This window comes from Chlorocebus sabaeus, chromosome 14 (assembly GCF_047675955.1).
Source record: "Chlorocebus sabaeus isolate Y175 chromosome 14, mChlSab1.0.hap1, whole genome shotgun sequence".
Classification (NCBI taxonomy): Eukaryota; Metazoa; Chordata; class Mammalia; order Primates; family Cercopithecidae; genus Chlorocebus; species Chlorocebus sabaeus.
The window spans coordinates 65,069,611-65,090,337 of NC_132917.1; the positions used below are offsets into that span (position 1 = coordinate 65,069,611).

At 42.2% G+C, this 20,727-nt stretch overlaps 1 protein-coding gene and 1 long non-coding RNA gene across 2 annotated transcripts in view; one reads left to right on the forward strand and one right to left on the reverse strand.

Annotated features, from left to right (window-relative positions):
- Nucleotides 1-11,648: 11,648 nt before the first annotated feature.
- On the reverse strand, nucleotides 11,649-13,484 carry LOC140713335 (uncharacterized). Its single transcript, XR_012095334.1, has 2 exons — nucleotides 13,363-13,484; nucleotides 11,649-12,045 (listed from the first exon to the last, which is right to left on the reverse strand). It is a non-coding gene; the product is annotated as an uncharacterized lncRNA (long non-coding RNA).
- Nucleotides 13,485-13,667: 183 nt separating this feature from the next.
- Nucleotides 13,668-20,727, forward strand: part of ACTR2 (actin related protein 2) — a 39,655-nt gene continuing 32,595 nt past the window's right edge. Inside the window, exon 1 of the mRNA XM_007970431.3 lies at nucleotides 13,668-13,839. Within this exon, the coding sequence (XP_007968622.1) occupies nucleotides 13,792-13,839 (48 nt within the window). The 5' untranslated portion in view covers nucleotides 13,668-13,791. The remainder of the gene's footprint in view (nucleotides 13,840-20,727) is intronic.

Here is a 20,727-nt window from a genome sequence, read left to right on the forward strand (position 1 = left end):
TACCATGTTTGCCAGGCTGGTCTTGAACTCCTGACGTCAGGTGATCCACCGGCCTCAGCCTCCCAAAGTGCTGAGATTATAGGCGTGAGCCACCATGCCCGGCCCTTAGTTTTTCTTTGTTCTTGCTACCACTAATTCATCACCAAACTACAAGTATGTATTTCTCAAAGTTTTAAAATACATCAGAAAATCTATTGTTTGTGTGTGTCAGAGTGAATGAGAGAGAGAGAGAGGTTGATTTCCTTCCTTGGGATTTTTGTTCCATCAGCATTCATGGAATTCTTGTCTCCCTCCTGTATTGGATCCCTGGCCTCCTAGTTCCTCTGATTTCATATTTCTTGAGTAACTCCCCCACTTCCCTTCAGTAACTACCTGAGGAAGAGAGCATATCTAGAAAATTGTTTCTAGGATCTTGAAAATAATGTTTTATTTTTCTCAAATAATTTTTTATCTCTGCTTTCTGCTCTTCCTTTCTAGAAATAATATTCTGATATTGGTCTGATGAGTCTAGGCTGTCATGCCTGTAATCCCAGCACATTGGGAGACCGAGGTGGAAGGATTACTTGAGGCCAGGAATTCAAAACTGCAGTGAGCTCTGATTGAGCCACTGCACTCCAGCCTGGCTGACAAATCAAGACTGTCTCTAAAGAAGGACAGAAAGAAAGAAAATAAATAAATAAATAAATAAATAAATAAAACAAAACCCAAAAAGCCCCACTGATTGGAAGCTGTGTGTTGAATGCTGAGTCTTGCTGACTAAGTGGGTTTCACTGTCAGCAGGGGTTTGACCGCTTTTATTAGGGGACCACCAGCTGTAAATATCTGTTAATGTTGCCTCTGAATAGCTTTTTTTTTTTTTTTTTCCTTTTTCTTTTTCACCAAAAGAGAAAGATGAACGAGGTAGGGTGGAAGTGGCAAATTGACTGCTGGCTTGTTGGGAAGGAGACTGGGTTTCTCACTCTTTGGATATAGACTTCTCATTACCTCCCTGTTTTTAATAAGGCTCTCATCCTCAGATATGCTTGTCCCTGAGAATAGACTGCCTTTTTCTTCAACTAATCTGAGAGTAAAACTGCTCTACTCCATTACAAAGGAGTGGGTCATTGGCTGCAAGGGCTGAAGGAGGTTATTTAAGCGTGCAACTGAGTTGGACATATTTTCAACCAGGTCCTTTTCGGAATTCTGCCTCACGAGCAGGCTTGCTTTTTTCCCTCCATTTCCACCTCAGGCATTAAGTTTTCAGGTTTCTAAAGTTTTCTTAGTTAATTATCATTCCTTCATCTGCTCTCTGGTTTATATTTGCTGATCTTCTTTTCTCTCTTTTCCATGTCTTTTTGTCTTCTTGTGGGCTTTGTTTTTTTCAAAAAACCCAAAACCTTAGCTATCATTTTGTTGGAATCAAGGAAAGAGTGGAGAAAATGTGTCATGCTTGACCAGATTTCATTATTTCTCAAAGTCTAGTTTTAAAACAAAACTTGCAAAGGTATGCCACTCTTACTGAACTAGAAGCTAATCTCACTGTGGTTTACAAAGTCCTCCATCTATCACTCTTCCCTTTACTTAGTATACTCTAGCCTCACGAGCCTTCTATTCCTTGAATGAACACACTAATTTTTTTTTCTTTCTCTCTTTCTTTTCTTCAAAGCAAAGATCACTAGTTGTGCCCCAATATCTATCCTCCCCTTTCTTGGAAATAAAACTCATAATTATTAGCTTGGCACATGGCTATCCAGAACAAAGACTACATTTTCCAGCCTCTCTGACAGGTAGATAGGACTAGCAAAGTTCTAGCCAGCGAGATGGAACTAGAAACACTGTAAGATATGGAGCTTACAGAAAGAGTCCTTAAAAGGAAGAAGCTTGCACTTCATCATCTCCACGTCCCAACCCCCATCCCTTCCTCTTTCTTACTGGCTGAGATGTAAAAATGATAACCGTAGCACAAACGACCATTACATATTATGAAGCAGAAGCTGTATGATGAAGATGGCAAAGCCACAAGGACAGAAGGCCAGATCCCTGTTACTGTGGAGTGTCATTCAGCCCTAGAATATTTACCTACCAACTTCATTCAGGTGGCAGAGAAATAAACATCCATGTTCTAAGCCACTGTTACCAGGGTCTTCTGTCGCTCACAGCTGAATCTAGCAATGATAAAAGGTTCAGGTTGTGTGCTACCTCCTAAGAGCGGTGTTCCCCACTCTAAGTCACTTTTAATTATTTTTCCTTATAGCACTTCTCATTATCTGAATTTATCACATTTTTTAAGTTTACTTGTTCAATATGTCTCTCCCAACAAGAATGTAAGCTTCATAAAGGCAAAACCCATGCCAAAGTCCTAGAATGGAGCCTGGCATACCGTGGGTGTTCTGTACATATTTGTTGACTAGTAACACCTGGTTAGATCAGAATCCTACTGGTGTTAGGAAGAAAGGGAGATTCTCTAAGCTCTCTCTGCATGGAATAGTTCCAGCCTCTCTGTGCAGATACCACACTTGCCTATCGCTTTTCTGATTACAAATTCAACCCTTCAAGTGTTTTAAAACCAGAAAATAAGGCTTCTGAAGAGATGGCTCACATCTGTTGGTTAATAAAAGGTATGGGCCAGGCGTGGTGGCTCACATCTGTAATCCCAGCACTTTGGGAGGCCAAGGACAGAGGATTGCTTGAGCTTAGGAGTTCAAGACCAGCCTGGCCAACATGGTGAAACCCCGTATCTACCAAAAAACAAAAAAAACCAAAAACACAACCAAAAATTAGCTGGACCTGGTGGTGCCTGCCTGTAGTCCCAGCTACTGGGGAGGCTGAAGTGGAAGGATTGTCTGAGCCTAGGAGGCAGAGGTTGCAGTGAGCCACGATTGCACCACTGCACTCCAGCCTGGGTGACAGAGCCAGACCCTGTCTGAAATAAACAAATGAATAAATAAATAAATAAATGGAATATCTTCCATTCTAAATTGATAAACCGGGATGATTATGGTTTATAATTGATTAGGATGCATAGTTTTGGAGGTAGGCAGACAAAACTATGAAGAGCAGTTTTACTGTTTATGGAAGTATGAACTTGACCAGTTACTTAAATTTGCTGAGCTTTAGTTTTCTCATTTGTTTAAAAAAAATTAAAAAACCAAAAACAAACAAACAAAAAAAACAGAGGGGAATAGTAACATCTGCATTTTAGGACCAATGGGAGTATCAAATGAGACAATCCATATAAGAGATTAAACAATTTTCTCAAGGAGATAGCTAAGAAGTAGGGGGTCCAGGTTTTAAATTCAAGTTTACGATATGATACTGGATTCTTAGCTCTTAGCCTCTATACTGTGCCAACACTAAAAAGGCCTCTGTGACTGTCCTTGTCAGTCTTTCAGCCTTACTGTGTTGAGTTAGATCATCACTTCAACTGGCTTAAACAGAATTTTTTTTCTCTCTAAAAATCTCAGCTTTATTTGGTGAAGCAAGACTCAGCATTTAGGACTTGGAGTTCGTTCAGCCACAGAATCAGAGTATTTGGTAGGAAAGATAACTTTTGGATTGGAAAAGTACTGACAAAATCAATGAACCGAATTCTAGTCCTAACAGTAGAGCAGCGTATCCCTGAGTGAACTGCTTTAATTTTCATCCCCAAACTTCTTTTCCTAAAATAATATTAACAGTTTTATTGAGATAGAATTAACATACCATATAATTCACTCATTTGAAGTGTATAATTCAATGGTAAAGTTGTGCAACCATCACTACAATCAATTTTAGAACATTTTCATTATTGTAAAATGAAATTTCATACCCGTTAGCAGTCACTCCTTATTTCTCTGCCACCTGCTCCCCCACCTCCCACCCAGTTCAAGCAACCACTAGTCTACTTTCTGTCTCTATAGATTTGCCTATTCTGGAAACTTAATATAAATGGAATCATACAATATGTGGCCTCTTGTGACCAGCTTCTTTCCCTCAGCACATGTTTTTGAGGTTCATCCATGTCGTGGCACGTATCGGTGCTTCATTCTCTTTTATGGCTAAAGATAGTCTATTATATGGCTATATGAGTCCCACACTTTATCCCCTCACCAGGTAATGGACATTTGGGTTGTTTCCACTTTTTGGTTATTATGATGAATGTTGCTATGAACCTTTGTGTACAAGTTTTCGTATGGACACATGTTTTCATTTCCCTTGGGTATATACCTAGTAGTAAAATTATTGAGTCGTATGGTAAATCTATGCTAAACCTTTTGGGGAACTGCCAGACTGCTTTCCAAAGTGGCTGCATCATTTTGCATTCCCACCAGCCACGCATGAGGGTTCCAGTTTCTCCACACCCTCATTAACATTTACTGTTCTTTTGATGATAGCCAACCTAGTGGGTATGAAATGTAATCTTGCTATTTTGATTTGCATTTATCTGATGGCTAATGATTCATGTACTTATCGGCCATTTTTATATCTTCTTTGGCCAAATGTCTGCTCAAATTGTTTGGCCCATTTTAAAATTTTGGTTGTTTCTTTGTTTTTTTTATTTTTAGAGTTGGGATCTCACTCTGTCACCCAGGCTGGAGTACAGCAGTGGTGTGATCATGGCTCACTGCACCCTCAAACTCCTGGGAACAAGTGATGCTCCCAACTTAGCCTCCCGAGTAGCTGGGATTACAGATGCCAGCCACTGTGCCTGGCTATTTTGTTTTGTTTTTTGGCTGTTTTTTTCACTGAGTTGTAAAAGTTCTTTGTATATTCTACATGCACGTCCCTTATAGGATATGACTTGCTAATATTTTCTACTTTTCTGTGAGTTGTCTTTTCACTGTCTTGATGGAGTCTTTTGTAGTGCACACATTTTAAATTTTGATGACGTCCAATTTATCTATTTTTTATTTTGCTGTTGTACCTTTGGTGTTATATCTAAAAATCTATTGCCTAATCTGAAGTCATAAACATTTATACCTATCCCTCCTAAGTTTATGATTTTACCTCTTATATTTTGGTCTTTGATCCATTTTGAGTTAGTGTCTGTAGATGATGTGAGGTGAGGGAGAGATAAAAGAATGAGGGGCCAGGTGCAGTGGCTGACACCTATAATCCTAGCACTTTGGGAAGCTGAGGCAGGAGGATCCCTTGAGGCCAAGAGTTTGAGACCAGCCTGACCAACATGGTGAAACCCCATTTCTACTAAAAATACAAAAATTAGCTGTATGTGGTGGCACACATCTGTAGTCCCAGCTACTTGGGAGGCTGAGGCAGGAAAACCACTGGAGCCCGGAGGTGGAGGTTGCAGTCAGCTGAGATCATGCTGCTGCACTCCAGTGTGGCCAAGACAGCGAGACTCAATCTCACATGCCTGTAATCCCAGCACTTTGGGAGGCCGAAGAGGGTGGATCACGAGGTCAGGAGATGGAGACCAGCCTGGCTAACACAGTGAAACCTGTCTCTACTAAAAACACAAAAAATTAGCTGGGCATGGTAGTGCATGCCTGTAATCCCAGCTACTCAGGAGCTGAGGCAGGAGAATCGCTTGAACCCAGGAAGTGGAGACTGCAGTGAGCCGAGATCATGCCACTGCACTCCAGCCTAGGTGACAGGACGAGACTCCATCTCAAAAAAAGAAAACGAATAAGGAATATCACAACTAAAATGTCTACTAAAATTATAGTTTATATTGTACATATGAAGTGCCTAGGAGTTCTTTTTTATTTTAAAAAATTATTAACTAAACAAGCTTCAAAACTATAATTCTTCTATTTGAAAGCAACTGGAATGGCTAATAAGGTCAAAACCTATAAGTTTTTGGAAATAAAAAGTTATGAGTTAGGCAAACTGCACTTAATCATGTTACCTGGTCCAATAAGGCAACAATTATTAATGGCTGCTAAAACTATTAAGTGACAGGTTCAGTGGGAATTCTGTGATAGATCATGTGATAACACCAGAACCCACTGAATAATTTTAACATCACTAAATGTGGGACATCCAGACATTACAGTCCTCCAAATGTGATGCAATGAGAAGTACATGCTGCTGCCTATGAATAATCTTGCCAAAATAATTGAACCTAAACCTAATCGAGCTTCTAGATCTAACTACTAGTTTATAAAAATATGGAGGCTAGAGGAACAAGAGCAATACAGTATGGATATAGTCAGTCAAATCCAGAATGTGAGAAATCCTACAGGCCAAATGACCTAGCCTTCAGCCAAAAAAAAAATGGCATACAAAAAGAGAGAGGCTAGGTGTGGTGGCTCATGCTTGTAATCCCAACATTTTGGGAGGCTGAGTGGGGAGATCACTTGAAGCCAGGAGTTAAGACCAGCCTGGGCAACACAGCAAGACCCCATCTCTCCAAAATAATTTTAAAAAATTAGCTGGGTATGGTGGTATATGCCTGTAGTCCCAGCTCTTTAGGAGGCTGAGGTGGGAGGATTGCTTGAGTCTAGTTTAAGGTTACGTGAGTTATGATCACGCCACTGCACTCCAGCCCAAGCAACAGAGAGAGACCCTGTCTTAAGAAGAGACAGACAGAGAGAGAAGAAAGTGTTATAAACTAAAATAGAAATATCAAGCAAATGCAATTTGTGAACCTTTTTAGAATATGATTGAAAAAAAAAAACTTTTTTCATTTCTCTTGGGTGTATACCTAGGAGTAAAATTACTGAGTCATATGGTAACTCTATGTTAAACCTTCTGGGGTACTGCCAGACTGCTTTCCAAAGTGGTTGCACCATTTTGTAAACTAAAATAGACATATCAGCCGGGAGCAGTGGCTCATGCCTATAATCCCAGCACTTTGGGAGGCCAAGGCTGGTGGATCACCTGAGGTCAAGAGTTCAAGACCAGCCTGGCCAACATGGTGAAAACCCATTTCTACTAAAAATACAGAAATTAGCTGAGTGTGGTGGCATGAGCCTGTACTCTCAGCTACTGGGGAGGCTGACACGGCAGAATCGCTTGAACCTGTGAGGTGGAGATTGCAGTGAGCCGAGATAGTACCACTGCACTCCAGCCTGGGTGACAGAGCAAGACACTATCTCAAAAATAAAATAAAATAAGGCCGGGCGCGGTGGCTCAAGCCTGTAATCCCAGGACTTTGGGAGGCCGAGACAGGCGGATCGCGAGGTCAGGAGATCGAGACCATCCTTAGTAACCCGTCTCTACTAAAAAATACAAAAAACTAGCCGGGCGAGGTGGTGGGCGCCTGTAGTCCCAGCTACTTGGGAGGCTGAGGCAGCAGAATGGCATAAACCCAGGAGGCGGAGCTTGCAGTGAGCTGAGATCCGGCCACTGCACTCCAGCCTGGGCGACAGAGCCAGACTCCGTCTCAAAAAAATAAAAATAAAAATAAAAAATAAAATAAAATAAGATCAAATAAAATAGACATATCAAACAAATGTAATTTGTGGACCTTGTTTAGAACATTTTTGAGACAATTAGGAAAAACTGGATATGGGTTGAATATTAGCCAATAAGAAATTACTGTTAATTTTGTCAGTCATAATAAAGGTACTGTAATTACTATCTTTTTTTTTTTTTGAGACAGAGTCTCACTCTGTCACCCAGACTGGAGTGCAGTGGCACGATCTCAGCTCACTGCGTCTGCCTCCTGGTTCAAGCGTTTCTCCTGCCTCAGCCTCCGGAGTAGCTGGGATTACAGGCACATGCCACCACACCCAGCTAATTTTTGTATTTTTAACAGAGATGGAGTTTCGCCATGTTGGCCAGGCTGGTCTCGTAACCCTGACCTTAGGTGACTTACCTGCCTTGGCCTCCCAAAGTGCTGGGATTACAGGGGTGAGCCATCGCACCTGGCAGGTACTGAAATTGTTTTAAAAGTATCTTTATCTGTAGAACTACCATATGATCCAGCAATCTCCACTGCTAGGTATACATCCCTAGAAAGGAATCAGTATATTGGTGAGATATCTGCACTCCCATGTTTACTGCAGCACTATTCACAATAGCCAAGAAACGGAATCAACTTAAGTGTCCATCAATGGATGAATGGATAAAGAAAATGCAGTACACATACACAATCAAGTACTATTTAGCCATAAAAGAATGAGATCCTGTCATGTGCAACAGCATAGATGGAACTGGAGGACATTATGCTAAGTGAAATGATCCAGGGATAGAAAGACAAATATTACATATTCTCACTCATATGTGGGAGGTAAAATAGTAGATCTCATGGAGATAGAGAATAGAATGGTCATTAGAAGAGGCCAGGAAGGGAAACCGGGGAGGGCAAAGACAAAGATAAACTGGTTAATTGTTAAAATACAGCTAGATAGAAGTTCTAGTTGAAAATACAATAGGGAAGTTATAATTGACAATATTTTATTGTATATTTCAAAATAGCTAGGAAAGAATAATTGTATTGTTCTTAGGCTAGGCACAGTGGCTCACACCTGTAATCCCAAGTCCAAGCGAGATGACAGAATCCCTCCAAAAAAGTCCTTCCTGGCCAGGCGCAGTGGCTTACACCTGTAATCCTAACACTTTGGGATTGGGAGGGAGGATCCCAGTGAGATGGGAGGATCACTTGAGACCAGAGTTGGAGACCAGCCTGGTTAACATAACGAGACTCCATCTCTCTCTCTTTCTCTCTCTCCCTCCCTCCCTCTTTCTCTTTTCTCTTCTCTTCTCCTTTTCCTTTCTTTTCCTTCCCTTTCCCTTTCCCTCCCTCCCTCCCTCCCTTCTTTCTCTTTTTTTTGAGACAGGGTTTCACTCTGTCACCCAGGCTGGAGTGCTGTGGCGTGATTTCGGCTCAATACAACCTCTGCCTCCCAGGCAAATCAGCTAATTTTTATATTTTTAATAGAGATGGGGTTTCACCCTGTGGCTAGACTGGTATTGAACTTCTGGCCTCAACTGATCCACCTGCCTTGGCCTCCCCAAGTGCTGGCATTACAGGCATGAGCCACTGTGCCCAGCCACCATCTCTATTTCTTTTAAATACAATAAAATAAAAAATAATAAAATTATAATAAAAAAGTCATTCCTGAGTAGGATGACTCAGGTTAGGAATGACTTAGGTTTTCATGATAGATCTGGAGTTTCCAAAACTCTGGCTAAACAGAGCTCAGGCTTTGAGGTCAGGCACATCTGTGTCTAATCCTGCTTCTGCTACATGATAGGTAAATTTGGGCAGGTAACTTAAAACCTTATTGGAGTTACAACATGAAATTTACACATCTCAAAATTTACCTATTACAAGTGTGCAGTTTGATGATTTTTAGCAAATTTTTATGGTTGTGTAATCATTACCAAAATCTAATTTAAGTATTCCATCAATCCATAAAGTTGTCCCATGACCATTTGCAGCCAAACCTGGCTTCGTTTCAGCCCCAGCAATCACTAATCTGCTTTCTGTATCTATAACTTTGCTTTTTCTGTATTTGTGATTTTCTTATGAAATCACACAGTATATGGTCTTTTTATCTGCTATAGTATTTTTAAATTTTTTTCTTTGAGATAGAGTCTTGTTCTGTCACCCAGGCTGGAGTACAGTGGCATGATCTCGGTTCACTGCAAGCTCTGCCTCCCGGGTTCACGCCATTCTCCTGCCTCAGCCTCCTGAGTAGCTGGGACTACAGGTGCCCACCACCACACCCGGCTAATTTTTTGTATTTTTAATAGAGATGCGGTTTCACCGTGTTAGCCAGGATGGTCTCGATCTCCTGACCTCATGATCTGCCCTCCTTGGCCTCCCAAAGTGCTGGGATTACAGGCATGAGCCACCGCGCCTGGCCTTTTTTTTTTTTTACTTTCATCCATGTTACAGCATGTATTGGTTTATTTTTATCACCGATATTCTATTGTGTGGCTATACTACATATTGTTTACTCATTCACAAACTGATAGACATTTGAATAGTTTCCACTTTTGCCTCTTATGAGTAATCCTGTAATGGACATTTAGGTACGAGTCCATGGACATGTTTTCATGTCTTTTAGGTATATACCTAGGAGTGAAATCGCTGGGTTATATGGTAATTTATGCTTAATTTTTTAAAACACTGTCAAACTGCTTTCCAAAGTGCCTGTACCATTTTACATTCTCACCAGGGATATAGGAGTGTTTTTTTCTCCATGTTCTTGCCAAACTTGTTTTCTACTTTTTTGTTTTTTTGTTTTGTTTGTTTTTGAGATGGAGTCTCACTCTGTCGCCCATGCTGGAGGGCAGTGGCACGATCTCGGCTCACTGCAATCTCTGCCTCCCAGGTTTAAGTGATTCTCCTGCCGGAGTCTCCCGAGTAGCAGGGATTACAGGCACCTGCCACCACGCCCAGCTAATTTTTGTATTTTTAGTAGAGACAGGGTTTCACCATGTTGGTCAGGCTGGTCTCGAACTCTTGACCTCAGGTGATCCATTCTCCTTGGCTTACCAAAGTGTTGGGATTACAAGCATGAGCCACCTAGCCCCGCCGAAACTTGTTTTCTATTTTTCTGATTATAGCCATTCTAGTGAGTATTAAGTGGTATCTTATTATGCTTTCAATTTGCATTTCTCTAATGATTAATGATGTTGAATATCTTTTTATGTGCTTACTTGCCATTCATAAATCTTCTTTGGTAAAATATCTATTCAAATGTTTTGCCCACTATTAGGTAATTTGTCTTCTGTGTTCTTTGCTCTGGATACAAATCTTTTGTTGAACATATGATTTGCAAATATTTTCTCCTAGTTCATGGTGGGTTTTTTTTTTTTTTTTTTTTTTTTTTTTTTTTTTTTTGAGATTGAGTTATGCTCTGTTGCCCAGGCTGGAGTACAGTGGCACGATTTCGGCTCACTGCAACCTTTGCCTCCTGGATTTAAGCAATTCTCCTGCCTCAGTCTCCTGAGTTGTTGGTATTACAGGTGCCCGCCACCACACCCAGCTAATTTTTGTATTTTTAGTAGAGATGGGGTTTCACCATGTTGGCCAGGCTGGTCTCAAACTCCTGACCTCAGGTGATCCACTTGCCTCAGTCTCCCAAAGTGCTGGGATTACAGGCGTGAGCCACTGTGCCTGTCCCTTTTGCTTTATTTTCTACTTTTTTTGTTGTTGCTTTTTGCCTAAGACAGACCAAGATTTTTTGTTTTTTTCTTTTTTTGAGATAGCATCTGGCTCTGTCATCCAGGCTGTTGTGTAGTGGCGGAATCTCAGCTCACTGCAAACTCCGCCTCCTGGGCCCAAACCATCTTCCCACCTCTGCCTCCCAAGTAGCTGGGACTACTACAGATAATTTTTGTATTTTTTGTAGAGATGGGGTTTCACCATCTGGCCCAGGCTGGTCTTGAACTCCTGAGCTCAAGCGATCCACCCACCTTGGCCTCCCAAACTGCTGGGATTACAGATGTGAGCCATTGTTCTGGTCTAGATTTTTTGTTTCAATACATGAACTAAAAGCTTTAAATTTCTATTATGTCAATTACCAATTTTTTCTTTTGTAGATCATGATTTTAGTGTCATATCTAAGCAAACTTTGCTTAATATCAAGATTTTCCTTTTTTTTCTGAAATTTATGGTTTTAGCTTTAATAGGCCCACGATCCACTTAAATCAACTTTTATGTGTGATGTGAGCTAAGAATCAAAGTTCTTTTTTTTCCCTCCCACATCATTCGTTAAAAAGATTACCCTTTCCCCATGGATTGTTTTAGCACCATTGTTGAAAATCAGTTCACCATAATGTAAAGGTTTATTTGTGGACTATCTGTTCAATTCCATTGATCGATATATGTGCCTCCATGCCAGTATTAGAATCTTCATTACTGTAGTTTTATAATAGGTTTTGAATTCAGTTGGTGGAAGTTCTCCATCTTTTTGTGTTTCAAAATCCCTTTATTCTGGTTCCTTTTCATTTCATATAAATCTCAGGACCAAACTTGACAATTTTTTTTTTTTTTTTTTTTTTTTGAGACGGAGTCTCGCTCTGTTGCTAGGCTGGAGTGCAGTGGGTTTCGCCATGTTGGCCAGGCTTGTCTCGAACTCTTGATCTCAAGTGATCTGTCCTCCTTGGCCTCCCTAAGTGCTGGGATTACAGGTGTGAGCCACCGCGCCTGGCCTCTTGTTCTTTCTTTAAAAATACAAATTAGCAATCCATTTAATTCCACAAAGGGGAAAAGTAAAAGAATACAGAAATGCTTGAGTTCAATTTGCTGAGACCAATAAAATGTACTTTCAAGAAAATTGCACAGCACTAGCATTGGAGGCCAAAAAAATAAGATACGGACTCTATATTCAAGGAATTTATAAACAGATAAATTTTTCTGCTGGCTGAGGTACTTCTCTGACTGTTAAAGCAGGCAAAGGGAAGAAATGTTCCTCTGAGACCTCGTCTAACCTCTCAAACTTCCAACTGCAACAATGGCAGCTTTATTTTTATTTTAATATTTATGTGTTGAGGGTTCCACATAAGATTAAATTTGAATAAAGCACTCTATGCCTTTAAAAAAGTTTGAAAATCACTGGTCTAATAAAAGAACAGTGAAAACTGGCAGGCAGCTATATTATAAAAAGAATACTGGATTGAGGGTTCATGATCCCTGTTTCATTCTAGTTGTTGAACATGTACAGCCATGTCGAAGGAAAAGTTCTAGTTCTCACCTCTCATTAAGGGTGGCATTTTAAAGGTGAATTTTAATGTCATTCATCTAATAAATATTTGTTGCATGTAATAAACACGTTATTCATATATTCATAGTAAAGTAATAGCGAGAAAGGAAGTAAGGAACATCCTGAGGATATCAGCCGTCATCAGAGATGTGACAAGGTGGGTCTCAGAGCACAAGTCTGCCAATTGATTAAAAAGGAAAAAAAATGAGGCATCGTAGATAGAATCATACGTTCAGAAGAACAGAATTAGAAATAGCTACCACTGAATGAACATTTCCTCTATGCATAGAATTTTATCCTCACCACACCTATGGAGATAGAACTTATTATCCCCATGCAGACAGGGGTATGCCAAAATCACAAAACTCGTGATTGGCAGCGCCACGTTTGAAACTGGGGTTGTCTGATTTCAAAGCCAAGGCTCTGGGTTCACAGAAGTACATGCACTGAAGAGGTGTGAAGCAACATGGGACTACTGGAAGAAGGAGGCGGTGGGCCACGAGGCTGGAAATGCAGGCACCTGCTCTCGTTCACTTGACCACAGAGCAACTTGGGCAAAGAAGGGGTGGGCTGACATTGGAGTATGGAACAAACGCATGATTTCAAATAAGCATGTGTGTATCCATCCCAGTTCTGTCCGCGGAAAAGGCCCAGAAGCAATGACACACCAAGCCCTGTGGAATGGTGGGGTCCACTAGGACCTCCAGGCTTGCTCCCCGCCCTACCCGCCGGTTTCTCCGCCACATTCCACTGCCGCAGTAGAATCAGTGTCCTTCACCTGCCTGCGTCTTCTGCACTTCGTTAAGCGGCGCCCTTAGCTCCTGTGACACTTTAGGGAGAAAGCCGCAGCACCCGCGATGTTGGCCGCCATTAACGCCCGGCAAAGCGCCGGGAACTAGCAGCAGCAAAGAACCCGGCTGGGTAGCTACCAGGACAGGCAAGCCGGAAGCGGAGCTGCGGGAGGGACCTCGACGCTCCTCCATCTTTAATTGGAGTTCACCGCTGCCAGTCGCGCTGCCCGCCCGTCCCACCCTTTTCGTGCAGACATTCAGCTAAATGACGGGCGGAGCCGGGCGGCGACTTCCGGTCGGGGGAGAAAAGTTGGGCCGAAGGAGGGGCCGGGAAGACGAAGGAGGAAGAAGAGAAAACGGCCGGGCGGCGGCGGCTGTAGGTTGTGCGGCGGCAGCGGCTCTCCCCTGGGCGGACGATGGACAGCCAGGGCAGGAAGGTGGTGGTGTGCGACAACGGCACCGGGGTAAGCGCCGGGCGAGGAGGCCTTGGCGGCCACAGACGCGGTCGGGGACGAGCAGCGGGCGCGTGGGCCCTCGGCCTCCTGGGCTGCACCTCCCGGCCCTCTGGGCGAAGAGGCGCGGGGCGGTGCCTCTTACCTCCGCGGGCGTGGGAGCGAGCCGGTCTTACCCTGGTCTCCCCTGAGCCTGCCGCCCATTTAGCCTGCCACCCCCGCAGCCTTCCGGGTTGGGGCGGCTGGCGAGACCGGCACTGGACGCAGAGCCTACTGGCCGCCCGGCAGCGACCGGCTTCGCGCTCAGTTGGGGGCAATTGGGCTATAGCGGACGGAGGGGTAAAAGGCTCGGTTTGTGTGTTCCGAGAAGGGCTCTTTTCCCCAGGGCCGCCGGTGTGTAAAACGGAGAAAGACCTAGAGGCCTTCCTCTTCCTGTATAGTTGAGGATATACCGAACGAGAAGCAGGAAGCGGGTTTACTTTAAAGAAAAAAAAAAAAAGGGAAGTGCTGTCATGGAGTGTGGACCTCAGTCCTTTCGCTGTGTTTGTTGGGCTTTTAGTTTTTTTCGAGGGAAGGGGTCCATATTGGCAGCGCATCGTTCACTTTTTGTTCTGCATACTGGTGATTTGGCCCAGGTGCAGGCCCACCGAGACCAGCATGTTCCATTGGGTGGTTTTGGGTGACCTAGGACCCCACAAGACTGTTAATTCCACTGGCCTTAGGGGAAGTTAATTAGTGTTGGTTATCCTACCCCCAGGCCCTTTTTCACCTTTCGTTTCAGAATCCAGGTAATGTTAATCTTTAAGATTCAAAAATTGTAAAATCTGACTAAGGCACTGATTTATAAACTATTTGAAAATTGTTTCTGTAATCCCAGCACTTTGGGAGGCCCAGGCGGGCGGATCACCTGATGTTAGGAGTTCGAGACCAGCCTGGTCAACGTGGTGAAACCCAGGTCTACTAAAAATACAAGAACTAGCCGGGCGTGGTGGCGCATGCCTGTAATCCCAGCTACTTGGGAGGCTGAGGCAGGAGAATCGCTTGAAGCCAGTAAGCGGCGGTGAGCCGAGATTGCGCCACTGCACTCCAGCCTGGGCGATAAGAGTGAAACTCCGTCTCAATTAAAAAAAAAAAAAAAAGTTGTTTCATTCAAATCTCTGTCTTGCTAGATTTTAAAAAAATGTATTTCGGGTAGCAAAGTCAGCAAATTAGAAGATGGAAATACTACTTATTCTGGATGACGACTTTAGTGATTTCTAACCATTTTGATGTTGCAACATTTTGTGACTTTTCTCTCCTCCCTCCCATACATATGATATATGAATTAAAGTACGTTTTACTTGAACAAAACACTTTGGAATCTGAATTGTTGAGGGGGAAAAAGCTGGTATTTACTGCCATAATACTGCCTATGATTAGATTTGTTACAGAATTTTACAAGCAATAATTATGTTAGCTTCATCTGAACTGTGTTAAAAATGGACTAGAGTAAAAAGAGTGTTAACATACAATGAGGCCAGATGCAGTGGCTCATGCCTTTAATCCCAGCACTTTGGGAGGTCGAGGCGGGCGGATCACCTGAGGTCAGGAGTTCGAGACCAGCCTGGCCAACGTGGTGAAACCCCGTGTCTACTAAAAATGCAAAAATTAGCCAGGCATGTTGGTGGGTGCCTGTAATCCCAGTAATCCCAGTAATCCCAGCTACTCGGGAGGCTGAGGCAGGAGAATCACTTGAACCCGTTAGGCAGAGGTTGCAATGAGCCAAGATGGTGCCACTTCAGCCTGGGCGACAGAGCAAGACTCCTCTCAAAAACAAACAAAACATATTAATGGGGCGGTTTTTAAGAATGTAATACTTTTAAAAAGGCAGATCCATTGCTATGGAAACATGTCTAAGATTTATTAAGTTGAAAAAGGTTTCAAAATGATTCAGTTTAAGTATATGTTCCTTATTAAAGATGTATGTCCACAAACCTGTATCTGCATATAAAGTTTTTGGAGGGATACATAAGAAATGTTCATAATGGTTACCTGTGAGACAAAGGATAAGGGAGTGAGGGAAGATGGGGAGGACTTCATGACCTTTCTGAATTATTGGAAAAATGTTCTTTATTTGAACAAAGCATGTATTATTAAACTATATTTAAATTAACCATAAACACATGTTACATGTGCAGTTAAAATTCAGTTAAAGGTGCTTTTTAAAAAATTATTAGCCTGGTTTCCACTGTAGTCTCAAATTGGCCCCTAAATAAATTCAAAACTTTAAAAATTGAATTTAAAATTTTTTGTTTTGTAATTGTGTCAGATACTCTTTTTAGAAAGTCAAGCCAGTTATATTTTAATGAATTCTTCCTCTTTTAGGGGTTTGAGGCAATGAGCCCTGTATTTGTAGTATATATGAGTTTTTAAATATTAAATTAGAATGGGAATGTTAACTGTAAGCTGAGTTTTGTTGGTTTTTTTTTTGACACAGGATCTTGCTCTATTGCCCAGGCTGGAGAGCAGTGGCGTGATCTCGGCTCTCTGCAACCTCTGCCTCCTGGGCTCCAGTGATTCTGCTTCAGCCTCCCGAGTAGCTGGGACTACAGGCTTGTGCCACCACACCCAGCTAATTTTTTATTTTGTAGAGACTGGTTCTCCCTATGTTACCCAGGCTAGTCTTAAACTCCTGGGCTTAAGAGATCTGCCTACCTCGGCCTCCTAAAGTGCCAGGATTACAGGCTTGAGCCACTGCACCCTGCTGTCAGAAGCTAATGTTATGTTACTATTCCATTAGTTAGCTAACATTGGAAAGCTGATTTTAGGCTGGGCATGGTGGCTCATTCCTGTAATCCCAGCACTTTGGGAGGCCAAGGCAGGAGGATCACTTGAGGTCAGGAGTTTGAGACCAGCCTGGCTATCATGGTGAAACCCTGTGTCTACTAAAAATACAAAAATTAGCTGGGCATGGTGGCTGTTGCCTGTAATCCCAGCTACTTGGGAGGCTGAGGCAGAATTGCTTGAACCTGGGAGGCGGAGGTTGCAGTGAGCCAAGATTGCGCCACTGCACTCCAGCCTGGGCAACAGAGTGAGACTCTCACACACAAAAAAAGAAAGCTGATTGTAATATGTTATTGGTTAGTCTGGTGTCTAATCCATATTTTTAAGATCCTTTTCCTTAAGACAAATGATCGGTTCCTGTCATATAAATGAAAAAAGTGAGAACAAAATTTATTTGTTCTTATGCTTCTAGTTATTTTAAAATTTTATTCAGATTTTCTGTGGACCTGATTGGTTTCAAATGAAGAAACAGTGCTGATAAAATACATGAATCATGTAACAGGAATGCTGTAATAGTTCTGAGTATGTAGAGGACTAGGAACCACTTAAATTGTGTATTCTGTTTCTTACCATTTGTAGACGTGAATAGTCATCTTGATTTTATTCAGATACCTGAAGTTATAATGATTGCTTTATAATTAAATATTAAAGAGGATATTCAGATGTAATTTTGAAAAATTTATGGAAATAGTTGTTACCCTAAGGGGTTTTCATTTGCTCCTTACATGCCTTAGGTTTTAAATCGTAGGTTTTAAAATTGTAGGCTGGGCCAGGTGCGGTGGCTCAAGCGTGTAATCCCAGCACCTTGGGAGGCCGAGATGGGCGGATCACGAGGTCAGGAGATCGAGACCATCCTGGCTAACACGGTGAAACCCCGTCTCTACTAAAAGATACAAAAAACTAGCCTGGCGAGACTCGGGAGGCTGAGGCAGGAGAATGGCGTAAACCCGGGAGGTGGAGCTTGCAGTGAGCTGAGATCCGGCCACTGCACTCCAGCCTGGGCGACAGAGCGAGACTCCGTCTCAGAAAATAAATAAATAAATGAATAAATAAATAAATAAATAAATAAATAAATAAAATTGTAGGCTGGCTGGTGTGGTTCCTCATGCCTGTATTTCCAGCATTTTGGGAGGCCGAGGTGAGAGGATTTCTTGAGGCCAAGAGTTTGAGACCAGCCTGGGTTAATACAACAAGACCCCATAGCTAGTAAAAAATAAAAATAAACTTACAGGCTTTTTGAAAAGTTGGTGATTTTTTTAACCCCTCCGGCAGACCCAAATTAAGTATTCTAGGACAGGAGTGTCCAGTCTTTTGGCTTCCCTGGGCCACACTGAAAGAAGAATTGTCTTGGGCCACACGTAAAATACACTAACAATAGCTGATGAACTGAAAAAATTGCCAAAAAAATGTTTTAAGAAAGTTTATGAAATTGTGTTGGGTCTCATGCAGCCCTTGGGCCATGGGTTGGACAAGCTTGCCTGGAAACAAGTGTGTCCTTACGATCATGAGCCCGATGTTGGTCCTGCTCGATTTTCTATCTCCCAGCTTGACCAGTGTCTCAGCAGGATTGCCCAGAGGAGGAAAACTCATTTGATCCAATAATTTATGTGGTTTTTAACCATTCAAACCTCCTTCTGAAATCAAGCCACTTGGGCGATAGGTGAAAATCTGGAGGTCTGTGAAACTCTAGGTTTAGGTCCTCTTCATGAGCTAGGCCCAGGCCCCTGGTGTTGTGTGTCTTGTTACCGGACTAGGGTGATTTCATCAGCAGTGAGTTAGATCACCAACAAAATGAAGGTTTTCCTAGTGCTTGCTATGTTGCTCGCATAGTGCTTAATAAGGTCCAGTCGTACAGAGAAGCTTATAGTGCTAGAATAACCGCATTCGCATATATGTAATTGACATTTGTAGCTGATTGTGGCCTGCTTTATCAGGCTTATGCTACTTTATATGTTGAATTTAGGAGTGTTTGAAACAGAAACAAACCAAAATCAAATTTGATTTCATCTTGCAAAATGCTTTGGAATAAGTAGAATAAATCTTTTGGTGGCCTAAGATCAGAACTGTCACTGTGCAGTTAACGTACTAAGTAACATCAGTACCATGAGATAAAATTAGTAAGGGGAAAATAAATATTAAATAAGCCCAAATGGGGCTTTATAAATCCCAGGTTGTTATTTTTTTTTTTTGAAGAGAAAAAATGTACTTTTAGAGCAGATGCAGATAGAATTTTTCATTTTTGCTTGAAAGAATATTATACTGTTCATATTCTTAACCATTTGATGACTCAGTGGGAAGTAAGGGAACTAGTTTAAACCACACTGATATGAAGAGGAAACTATATATGGTAAAATCTATTTCTTAAACACAGCCTTACTGCACACAATGAAAGAACAAAGTCACCAAGTCTTAAAATGATTGACATGGGGGAGGAATTTCAAGGATTAAGACGATACCAATGATACCAAATGATAGTTTAGAAAATAATGTTTTCTTTGTATTGTATCACATCATGGTTTAGTGTTTTTTTTTTTTTTTTTTTTTTTAAGACAGAGTGTCGCCGTGTTGCCCAGGCTGGAGTGCAGTGGCGTGATCTTGTCTTACTGCAGCCTCCATCTCCCAGGTTCAAGCAGTTCTTCTGCCTCAGCCTCCCCAGTAGCTGGGATCACAAGATGCTGGGATTATAGATGTGAGCGCTGCGCCCGGCCTTGATTTTTTAAAAATACTAATTATTATTATTTGCAGAAGTAATCAGATTGTCAGTTTTATATTATTGAAAAGTTGGGGTCAGGCACTGTGGCTGATGCCTATAATCCCAGCACTTTTGGAGGTAAAGGTGGGAGGATTGGTTGAGGCTGGGAGTTCAAGACCAGCCTGAGCAACAGTGAGACCCCTGTCTCTACAAAAAATAATATAACTTTAAAATTATAATTTTTATTTTTTCTTTACTGCTTCTTGCAGAGCAGGGCTACCCTATAGGCAGTGTGCCCAGAGTAGCCAGTATAATTTTTTTTTAAAATTATTTTATTTTATTATTGTTTTTGAGGCAGAGTCTCACTGTGCCGCCTAGGCTGGAGTGCATTCATATAATCTCGGCTCACTGCAACCTCCACCTCCCGGGTTCAAGCAATTCTTCTGCCTCAGCCTCCTGAGTAGCTGGGATTATAGGTATGCACCACCACGCACGGCCAATTTTATAGTTTTAGTAGAGATGGGGTTTCACCATATTGGCCAAGCTGGTTTCGAATTCTTGACCTCAAGGGATCCACCTGCCTCGGCCTCCCAAACTCCCAAAGTGCTGGGATTACAGGCGTGAGCACCCACACTCAGCCATTTTTTTTTTCCCCAGACAGGATCTCACTCTTGCCTACGCTGGAGTGCAGTGGTACAATCATGGATCAACATAGCCTCGACCTCCCCGGGCTCAGGTGATCCTTCCACCTCAGCCTCCCGAGTTTCTGGGGCTACAGGTGTGTGTCACTATGCCTGGCTAATTTTTGTATTTTTTGTAGAAATGGGGTTTTGCTGTGTAGTTTCAGGCTGGTCTCAAACTCCTGGGCCCAAGTTATCCACCCACTTTGGCTTCCTAAAGTGCTGGGATTACAGGTGTGAGCCACCACTCCCAGCCAATTATTTTAGTTCTTGTTATTATAAGTGTTAATGCTTTCACACTTGAAGTAATGTGAAATAGTGCAATTTTTGCTATCTTGATGGATTAAGGTAAAAAAAAAAAAAAATGACCTGGGCATGGTGGGATACACCTGTAGTCCCAGCTATTCAGAATCACTTGAACCTGGGGGGTGAAGGTTGCAACGAACTGAGATGGAGCCACTGCACTCCAGCCTGAGCGACAGAGTGAGACTCTTGTCTCAAAAAAATAATAATAAAAATAAAAACTTATTTGGGCCTGGTGGCATATACCTGTACTCCCAGCTACTTGGGAGGCTAAGGCGGGAGCATCACTTGAGCCCAGGAGTTAGAGGCCACAGTGAGCTGCACTTGTGCCACTGCGCTCCAGCCTAGGCAACATACAAGACCCAAACTCTAAATTTTAAATATTTTTTAAATTAAAAAAAT